Raw genomic sequence first — 10,721 nt, 5'->3', positions numbered from 1 at the left:
CACATATGTGCATGGAATTTGGGCACCTGGAAGCCCGTATAGAGATGACTGAGCCTGCCAAAGTTCAGACAGTTAGATCTAGTGGCTTTTGTGCTAGCTACAAGTAAAATTTGCTTTTTCCAAGAAAATCTGTCAAAGTAAAGATCTATAATATTTTGCACTTCCACATAAACTCATGGAATTTGAGGACCTAGCAGGCCCTATGGAGCTGACTGAACCTACCAAATTTCAGACAGGTCCAGTGGCTTTTGTGCTAGCCATGCGTAAAGCCTCCTTTGCTCAGTCTAAAACAAAAAGTAAAAACTGTCAAGTCACCCAGGGGATTAGAGATCCTAATCAGAAGGTATTTAAAGTGACCATTAGGAGGTCACTATCCCTAATCTCTGGTGTAGGGTTTTTTTGAGGTGCAAAAAATTTCTCTCCCCCTACTTTTCTTCTCTGCTCTTACATGCCCACTGTTGTGAGCTTGCCTGCAATGAAATTTTAAAGGGGGAGAAGGAAGGGAAGAAAGATCTCCATGTAAAATACTGGTATTTCACACAGCATCAGATTTTACTGTCCCGAACTGGAACCTTTGGATTCTGCAGAAGTTTAGTAGCTTCAGTACAGCAAAGGATCCAATCAGCCTCCACAAACTTCTTTCTCCCCCTCCATTTTAATTTCTCCTAAATAGCTGTAGGACTCAAATAATCCCAAAGAGAGGGTTAGGATTATGTGGTGTCATGATTGAGAAACTGTTGGGGCTTTTAAATAGGTTCTACAGTTTTAAAAAAAGCTAGAAAAAGCCCTCAGCCACCTTACCTCATAAAGTTCATTTAAGTACGTGCAATCCTTACAAACCCTCCACAGCCTCCTAAATTCCTCTGAATTACTACCTCTCTGAAAGGAGCCACTTGGCTTAGGGAATTCTCTCTACCCCCCACCCCCACACACATTTCCAATCACCATTCTTCTTTTCTTCTTTCCTTCCCTTCCCTTCCCTTCCCTCCCCTATCCTGTTCTTTCTCTTCTTTATTCCACCCAGAGCATATCTTGGGGAATTCTTAAAGAGAATTCTCTTCAGTGGGCAAGAGAAGTTCTGAACTGTATTTGACTTTATATAAACAGACAATGGAAGCTGTGACAGATTTTATTTTCTTGGGCTCCAAGATCACCGCAGACGGTGACTGTAGCCATGAAATTAAAAGACGCTTGCTCCTTGGGAGGAAAGCTATGGCAAACCTAGACAGCATAGTAAGAAGCAGAGACATCACCTTGCCGACAAAGGTCCGTCTAATCAAAGCTATGGTTTTCCCAGTAGTAATGTATGGCTGTGAGAGCTGGACTATAAGAAAGGCTGAGCGCTGAAGAATTGATGCTTTCGAACTGTGGTGCTGGAGAAGACTCTTACGAGTCCCCTGGACTGCAAGGAGGTCCAATCAGTCAATCCTAAAGGAAATCAACCCTGAGTGCTCATTGGAAGGACAGATACTGAAGCTGAAGCTCAAATATTTTGGCCACCTAATGCAAAGAGAAAACTCTCTGGAAAAGACCCTGATGCTGGGAAAGACTGAAGGCAAAAGGAGAAGGGGACGGCAGAGGATGAGATGGCTAGATAGCATCACTGATGCAATGAATATGAACTTGAACACGCTCCAGGAGAGAGCGCAGGACAGGAAGGCCTGGCGTGCTATGGTCCATGGGGTCACGAAGAGTCGGACACGACTGAACGACTGAACAACAACAACAACAACAACCAGACAAGAGGGTTGGTTTTTCTCCTCCTCAGTCAAGCCTTTGAGAAAAGTGGTTTTCTTTCAAATCTTGGGCTGTTTTGTCTGTCAGTTGCCATTACCCAGTAATAGGAAGGGCTGTAGCTCAGTGGCAGAGCACATGCTTGGCATGCAGAAAGTCCCACGTTCAATCCCCAGCATCTCCAGGTAGGGCTAGGAAAGAATCCTGCCTGCAACCCTGGAGAGCTGTTGCTGCCAGTCAGTGTCAACAATTCTGCAGTTGTGAGCATGGTACAGCAGGCTTAATACAGTGCACACCCAATTCTGTTTCAGCTCAGTCCTATGCATGTTTTGTCATTTGTGAGTTTGGGGGGGGGGGGTTGCATGAACTCTAGCTTCAGTGGTGAGGGAAAGGCACTTAGTGCATGCTCAGATAACTTTCTCCATAACTTAGCCCTAGTTTTGAAAACAGACTCATTGGCTGAATCCTGGTGAAGTCTTGGCACAAATGAAGTTATGGGGAGGAAGATACAATGAGAGCTTGTGCATAGAGAGGAGTTGCACAAAACAAGACCTCTGTTTTTATGAAGAGTTGCTGGAGGATGGTAGGATGAGGAAGGATGGTTGCATGGAGAGGAACAGAATTGGTAGGGGGAGAATGAAAGCGCTCAGTGGTGAAAGAAGAACATTCTGCACATGCTCAGATGCAATCTCTATTTAAGAACATAAGAAGATCCATGCTGCATCAGACCAAGCTCCATCTAGTCCAGCATTCTGTTCACACAGTGGCCAATCAGATGCCCATCGGAAACCCACAAGCAAGACATGAGTGCAACTGCACCTTCCCACCCATGTTCCCCTGCTGCTAACATTGGTGAAATGTAAATAAATTCTAGTCATTCTAAATTATAATGCATGTATATCCTTCAGAAAGTTTGCAGGTTTCTTGCCTGGGGGACACCTCTAATGACCTGTGCATTTTCATACAAATTTACCCAAATTTAACTATTGGGGAAGGTGTGAATGGAAGGGAAAGCAAATCACTCCCTCCCCCAAACTGGAGAACTTCCACATGGACTGCTGCACCTATCCTTCTGAAACTTTGCTGGTTTCTTACTTAAGGACAACTGTAGGCTGTCTGTAACTTTCAGAACAATGGTCCACAAGGAACATAGGGAGATAAGTCTGTCCTCTTTTGGAGACCTCAAAATGTCAAGGCTACTCTTACACAAAAACTTGTGTGGCTATCATTCTGAAATTTGGCAGACATGATCTCCTCTGATGGGGCAATGAATCCTGAAATTTTTATCCAATTCTTCCAAGGAATTAAAACATTATTGGCAGTTCCCTTTAAAAGAAAATCAAAATATAAACCCTGCACATATTTTTCTGACATTGGGCAGGTGTAATCCCTTCTAGGGGACTACTATGCCTGAAATTATCCAGTTCTGACCAAGAGAAAAAAGTTAGTTTTTTTTCTAATTTCCCATGGTAGTCAACAGGAATCATAGACTCATTTTTCTAAACCTTGACTCAGGTTTGGTGCTGAGCTGAAGTGGTCTGACTACAAATTGGCCGGAGCAGGATGTTTTCCAAAATGCTCAATCAGGGACTGAGTTGAAGTGGGGTGGGGGGGTCAGTGCACACTTATGTATGTAATCTATCTCCACACACACAAGCACACTGCATGCACACACCACACACATATATATATTAGACCTGTGCTTAGACGTGTGTGTGTGTGTGTGTGTATGCAAATTTGTGTTATGGGCCTGTGCCCTGGATCTTTTAAGACCCTAGCAACGCCCCTGTTGGGGGCCCATGTCCTAATAAATGGGTTTTATTATTTCTGCGCAGTTGAGATAGAATAATTGGGCTGGGTGGGGAGGAGGCAGGGTGGAGCCTAAGTGAGCTAGCTAGCTGAACCCATTGGGTTCAGCACATTGCCTTGCTCCCGTACAGTTCTGACTGAAACCCAGAACAGATTCACAGCCCCACTGCCTCCACTGGGAAGGGGTAGTCTTAATAAAATCCCCAGGCCCCGCCGCCCCCCGCCCCTCCCCCACTTTGACAAACTAATGGCTCCGCTGTAGCTTTCTTTCCACGACCAGCAGCTACGGGCGTGTGCGTGGGGAGGGGGGTCGCGGTAGGTCCTCCTAATCTTGCGCGATTCGAGCACTGGAAGGCGAGAGACTCCGCGAAGAGACACCGGAGGGCGGATCTGGACGAAATGAGGGAATGCGCGCTTTCCGCTGGGAAGGCGAAGCGCGCGCGCGTAGTCGCGCGGGCCAAACCACTCGGGGCGCGCGAGGGCAGCGTGTGCGAGAGAGGGAGCGAGTCAGCCGAGGGAGAGGCCGAGAGCGTGCGCCGCGCGGTGCTGTCTCTTTAAGCGGCGCCCTCGACAGAGCCTGGGCGCGTGTTCATTTCCGCGCCTCGCCTCGCCTCGCGCTCCCCCCACTCCTGAGGCTCCGGCGCCTCCTCAGGCAGACGGGGACGCCCGCTCCAGCTCCTCACTCGGGCAGGGACTCTCGTGGGGCGCGGCCGCTTCGTCTCCCCTTCCCTCGTTGCTCACCAGCCCGCTTCAACAGGCGTCATGGACCACGGCCCCAAAGAAGGGGACTCTGCCGGGCGAGCTGCAGGGGACGCCCCGAGGGGGGCCGCCGCCGCCGCCGCCTCTTCCTCCGGCGGCGTGGTGGTGCAAGTGCGAGAGAAGAAGGGACCCCTGCGCGCCGCCATCCCTTACATGCCCTTCCCCGTGGCCGTCCTCTGTTTGTTCCTCAACACCTTCGTGCCGGGGTTAGGTAAGCGCGCAGCTCCTGCCCGTCGGGGACTTTCTCGGCGCGGAGCCGTTGCACGCGCGGCGGAGGGCGCCTGCACGACTGCGCGTGCAAAACTGCCCGAGTGGGGGAAACGGGGTGCGCCCGAGGCGCGGGAGAGGTACTGTGGGATCTGGGGAGATCCACTCTCTGGACGAGCGTGGATCTGGGCTTGGGCATGTGCGAGGTTGCAGCCCGGAGAAGCTCGCCGGATGGCTGCTGGTCGAGTTCCTCCAGCCTGCGTCGGTATGTCGCTCTTGCACTTCAGGGGCGGGGGCCACGGGGAGCCTCTTATTAGGCAAGCGCCTTCGCTTTCCCTCTCTGGCGGCTACTCTAACTGATAAGCGGCCAATTAGTTCCCTGCAACCTGCTGCTTTCTGTTACTTGGGAGAAGGGAAAGTGGGTCGTGGTAGGGAGGTGGTTATGAATGCAAGATCGCCAACTAGTCAGGACTGCCTGCCAGGCTGAGAGATGGAAGCAGGGGGTGGAGCGAGCGCTTGGAGAAAACGAAGGCCCATATATACCACTTAGGGCTCACATCCTATGCATGTTTAGGCAGAAAAAAAGTACTACTACTCACAGCATTCCCCAGCCTTTTTTTTTTTTTTTGCTAAACATGCATAGGATTGCACCCTTAACCTGGATAAGCTAAGCCACTTAAAAAACCTTATTCTTAGTATTTTCACAGATGGGGGTGGGAGACCTGATGTTCTGCACAGGGTGGGTTTCGTTTCCCACTGTGAGCGCAGAAGAGCTCTGCTGGATCAGACCAAAGGTCCGTCTAGTCTCCTAGTCCAACCACATGCATCCAGGAAGCCTACAACTGGTAGAGGTATACTGCCTCTGAATCTGGAGGTTCTATATATCACAACTTGTAGGTACCCATTGAGCAAGCCTTATCTTCCACGAATCTGTCTATGTTCCTCTTAAAGCCATCAAAGTTAGTAGCCATTACTAGATCATGTGGCATCAAATCCCATAAATTGATTTATATGGACATATGTGCAGAAGTACTTTCTTCAGTTTGCTCTGAATCTACTGCTGATGTTTCTTTCAGTATGTGCAATGACTCTCATCTATATAGATGATTTTGAATTTGGAGCCAGGAGTAGTCTATATTCAGTATTAATCAATCCAAAACCCACAGTGATTGATAAGCTTGTTGATATACACTGTATAGCTTCATCCAATGTGTGCCTCTCACTCTTGTTGGGAACTTGGGACATTTGCAGATGGGTGGGGAGCAGAGGTGCAAGCAACTTTTGCCTCAATAGTGAGATGACAAACATACACTCTCTGTTTTAGGGATAAGGTTTGTGGATCTCTGCTAACAGGGCAGAACATTCTTGCCTTACTCTGTTGGCTACCCCTGTTGTTCAATGAATTCATGCAGGAAGGTATCGCATCTCTACTGATATCTGTAAGGATTTCTGTATGGAAGGAAGGGAGGGGGAAATGTTACTTTTTCAAGGAATGAAACAGCTCAGGTGTTTAAGGTATGATGGGGCTGTACTGTATAGCTGGAGAAATCCTCAATCAGAATCTCTCAAAGATAAAGTTCTTGTGAGAGATTTCATACCTCCTCATAGCTGCATAAGAGCCCAAACTCCGTAAATGTAGCCTTTCGTGACATGAAGATGCAGCACGGGGAAAACTATTTCTATGCTAGAATAAAGCTCCATCTGCTGCATTTTTACCTGTTGTGCAGCTGTTGGATCAAAAGTGGCAACCTGATAGTAAGAGTTACTCTTTTCTTCCCCAAAATATCTGCACCTTTCATAGGCATGCAGTTTCCTTTTGTATGCTTTTCCCCCCTCTCCATTGGGTAGTATGTTAAGTTTTAAAATCACTTATATATCTTTGGTGAGATGATAAGGCAGGGATTAAAATGTAAATGATAGAACTATAAAGTACTTTGCAGTGAAAATGAGAGAGTAATATAAAAAGAATGATTGAAGCCTGTGAAGCAACACAATAATAATAATTTTTAAAATCCCAAGGAATAATTGGCAGAGCTCCTTCTGAGAGCAAGTAACTGGCTGTCATCCACTTGGACAGCGTTCAGTGAGATAAGGTGTTACAGATGTTGGCATTGATAAAAATGACATGCTTTCTGTTTGGTATGCTATGTTGTCCCCTTGTAAATAGCTTTTTAGCCAGAGGACACTGCTGCGCAACACACTGTAGAATAGTGTTCTGTTGAGCTGCTGTTGGGTTTAAATACTCCAGATCTGGTGAGAAGTTAAATACTTTATTCCTTGATCACTGGTGTTTAAATGAGGAAGTGAGAAAAACAGACAAAGCACCACATCATTTACTGATCCAGTGTACTACAGAAACAATACCTGTAATAGTGGCTCATTCCCAAACTTTACCCATGTATTGCACGCTATTAACAATAATACATGTTAAATAATAGTGGTGTCAAATGGGATCCATCAGTATATTAGGTCTTTAGTTTGGGATATGCCTGTCAGTACAGATGGCTTACCTGAATCTTAGTTTCTCTCTCTCTCTCTGTCTCTCTCTCTCTCTCTCATCATTGTACTCTAGTACCCACTTTATCTATTTATTCAGTAATTTTTTTATCCCATCCTTCCTCTAAGGAGCTCAGGGTGGTTTACAAGGTGTTCAAGAGCTGAAGGTACCCCATCTGTTTATCCCACTTGAAATGGAGGGATTTTTTAATTATTATTATAGTCTTAAATATTACATGTGTATGTATATTTCTTAAATTTAAGTACTCTTTAGAGAGGACATGCCCTGTCTCTTCCTTATGTTGCTTTGCATCCCAGACATAGCCATATGTTTCGTGATTCTATGCATGGCGCTTCGGAGTTGATTGAAGCTCACTCATAAGAAACTGGGCATAGGATTGCCACCATAATGCTTTGCCTTCTCTAACATGATTTACTACTTGTTTGCTCTGTGGTTTCTCTTAATCCTGTTATGAAATGAAACATTATTGCTATTTTGTATATTAGGAACATAGGAAGCTGCCTTATACTAAGTCAGACCATTGGACCATCTAGGACAGTATTCTTGACACTGACTGCTAGCGGCTCTCCAGGGTTTCAAGCAGGAATTTTACCTGTCATACCTGAAGGTGCTAGGGGTTCAGCCTGGGACCTCCTGCATGCAAATCATGTGCTCTACCACCAAGCTACCACCCCTCCCCTAATAAATTGACAGAAGTGCCTTTTAAGAAATCACCCTATAGACTGAATCAGCGATATTCGTTTGCTTTTCTATCATTTCTCACCTCTCTGAGCACAGTCATGGGAGAGGAAGCAGAGAATGTCACTTTAGTCGCATCAGCATCTTCCACCTCTTGGAGTAAAAGCATATTTACCCTCCATATGCTGAAACAGGAATTAATAGCATGTACTTTACTGGAAAAGACCCTGATACTGGGAAAGATTGAAGGCAAAAGGAGAAGGGGACGGCAGAGGATGAGATGGCTAGATAGCATCACGGATGCAATGAATATGAACTTGAGCACGCTCCGGGAGAGAGCACAGGACAGGAAGGCCTGGCGTGCTATGGTCCATGGGGTCACGAAGAGTCGGACACGACTGAACGACTGAACAACAACAACAACTTTACTAGATGTCTTTCACTTGTTTTTAAAAGTAATGATGGAAATGCCGTAATATGAATGCTTAAAACATTTTGGAAGTGATGCCAAAAACCATCTGACTGTCTCCCTTGTACACTTGTACAACAGCCTCGCTGTGGAAACTAGCAATCTCAAACATCCTTTGCAATCTAGAAATTGATTTTTATTTTTAATTAGAAAGTAAGAATTTTTACCCTTTCTTTGGAGTATATTGTAGCATTGATCCTGTGCTGTCCTATGAATAGAACAAAGGATCAGTGGGTTGAATCCAATATTAGTATCCTACATAGTGTAGACCCACTGAAATGAATGGAACTTGCATTAGACTGACATTGGACTCAACCCAGAACCTCCTGTTCTTGGTTTCTAGCAAATCCATCTAACCCACTCAGGTTAACTTCTAGAAAATGGTCATCTGTTTAAGTGACCTTGCTTTGATAAGAAATGCATTGAAACCACTTTGTGCTCTCTGCTTATCTTGAAACAGGAAACCAGGATGCATGTATCTCTGAATATTAGAGTTGGGGTGACACTGAATCAGTCCTGAATAATTTAGCTTGGGGGTAGGTTTGGACTTTCAAAGAAGTGCTGATGGAGGAAGTGATTCTTGTGTTTCCAATAATGGACAGTAATGTACAAAATCAGTGTGCAACTTCCCTCCCCTCCAAGTCATCTAAGACCAACTGCCCTATGGGAAGGTATCCAACACAGAGGGAGGCAACTGAAGAGACCATCAGATGCCTGTTCCAGATCCAGCTGGGATGTGAAAAGTATTGGCTTTGAGACATATCTACAAAGGTAGATTTGTTTATAAAATGATTACATCTGTTTCACTGTCAGGGTGAGCGGCAACAAAAAATTGCATACGGCAACAAATTACTTGAAGCAGCTAAATAACCTATAAAAGTGCAATAAAAAATACATTGACATCACCCAGTCTTTAAAAACATCATCACCACTAAGATAATTTGCATTCACATCACCCTGATTTCTTCCTTTTGGCAGTGAATTTAACACCAGAGCTCTTGTCTTTATGGAAGTAAAAGCAGTCAACCATCAATTCACGTAATGTATTAGTCAAGAAAAAATACAGTTCGATGTGGGCAAAATTGTAAGAAAAGCATTTGAAAGTGTTTCTACTCAGAAATGATAGCTGATCAACACATCCATAATCTGCCCAAATCGAGGCACAGGAATACTCTCAAATTTGCGTTTCAAAATTGCATCTGTATGCTAATCTGCAGGTGAGTGTAATTTCTCCTTATGTGCTGGTTAAGGAAACTTTCCACCCAATGACTGAAGATGCAACTGCAGTCTTCAAGCACACAGACTCACTTAAATTAATTAAAGTTAATGCATTTTAAAAACCAAATAACCCTGAGGTGCCTACCCCTAAGATCCCTTCAGTAGAGGCAAAGACCTTTTTATTCAAGCAAGCTTTTGGTGTTTGAGCAGGTCTGTTATTCTGTTGTTATGTTTTTAATTGTGTTTTAATGTATTTGTTTTTATTACTGTTTTAATCAAGTTTTATTTGTGATTGTAAGCTGTTCTGAGTGCTGTTTTTCTTGATAGAAAGACAGGGTGCAAATCAAATAAATAAATAGATAAATAATATGCATGCCAAATTTCATATGTGTAGGTTTCACAGTTTTGATGCTATAGCACTGACAGACAGAAGAAACACATCCTCTTTTATTATTATTGATAGTGTGGTTACATATAACAAATGCCATACCATGTTCCTGGGTCTGCATATTTAGACCTTGATTGTAACTAATTACTAGTCACTGAGATGTTACAAAATTGAAACAATAAAAGTTCAAGGAGACTGCTTACTAAACTGCTTACCTGCAGTTTAGCACATGGCCAACCATTTTAAAATGCAAATTTGAGGGTGTTCCCATGCTTTGATTTTGGCAGATTTTAGATATGTTAATCAGCTATCATTTCTGAGTGAAAAATACTTTCAAATGCTTTTGTTCTAATTTTGCCCATGTTCAGTGCTTCCCCGCCATCCCCATATCTTTCCTAGACTATATGTATATATGCCTTGGGTGCCAATGATGAAAAGTGCTCAGCAGTGAGTAGTTATGACAGGAAGCAATATTAATTTAAAAAAATATTTCAAGAAAAGTGGGGGGAAAGGCTTTATTCTAGTTCTAATGGCACAGTAGTATGAATTTCAATGACTCAGTAGTGTGACCTTCTCTTTGGTTAGTTTAATTACTTTTGCTTTAATGAGCCCCTTTTAAAGTGTTTTCTGTCCCCTGGCTAACATTAAAATACATTTTCTGCAATTATATTCCTTTATGAGGGAAAGGAATCCGGACATGGAAGAGACGTTTAAGACAGACAACATACCTATACTACTAATAGTTGCTATATAAAAAAAAGCTATCAAATTCCTTAGCCTGAGGTTGTCTAGGACAAGACCATATGGTAGAGTTAATTCCAGATGATTTCCTTGGTATATGTTCTTGCTTTATAACACCCATCCCCAACCTGGTGCTCTCCAGATATGTTGGAATGCAACTTCCATCATTCCCAACCTGTGTTGACCATACTGGCTGAGAG

At 44.2% G+C, this 10,721-nt stretch overlaps 1 protein-coding gene across 3 annotated transcripts in view; it reads left to right on the top strand.

The window, feature by feature from the left end:
* Positions 1-3,987: 3,987 nt before the first annotated feature.
* The window catches only part of STUM (stum, mechanosensory transduction mediator homolog), an 87,905-nt gene continuing 81,171 nt past the window's right edge, over positions 3,988-10,721 (top strand). For 2 of the 3 annotated variants that reach the window (XM_084828641.1, XM_084828643.1), the window contains exon 1: positions 4,036-4,513. In XM_084828641.1, coding sequence (XP_084684767.1) covers positions 4,306-4,513 — 208 coding nt within the window. In that variant the 5' untranslated portion in view covers positions 4,036-4,305. Of the gene's footprint in view, positions 4,514-10,721 lie in introns of all 3 variants that reach the window. The other variant, XM_084828642.1, reaches the window with a different exon arrangement.

Source organism: Heloderma suspectum, chromosome 1 (genome assembly GCF_057233095.1).
Source record: "Heloderma suspectum isolate Gila_16-S chromosome 1, 16-S_ref, whole genome shotgun sequence".
NCBI lineage: Eukaryota > Metazoa > Chordata > Lepidosauria > Squamata > Helodermatidae > Heloderma > Heloderma suspectum.
The sequence above is the reverse complement of the archived record's forward strand: the minus strand, read 5'-3'. Positions and strand labels throughout refer to the sequence as shown.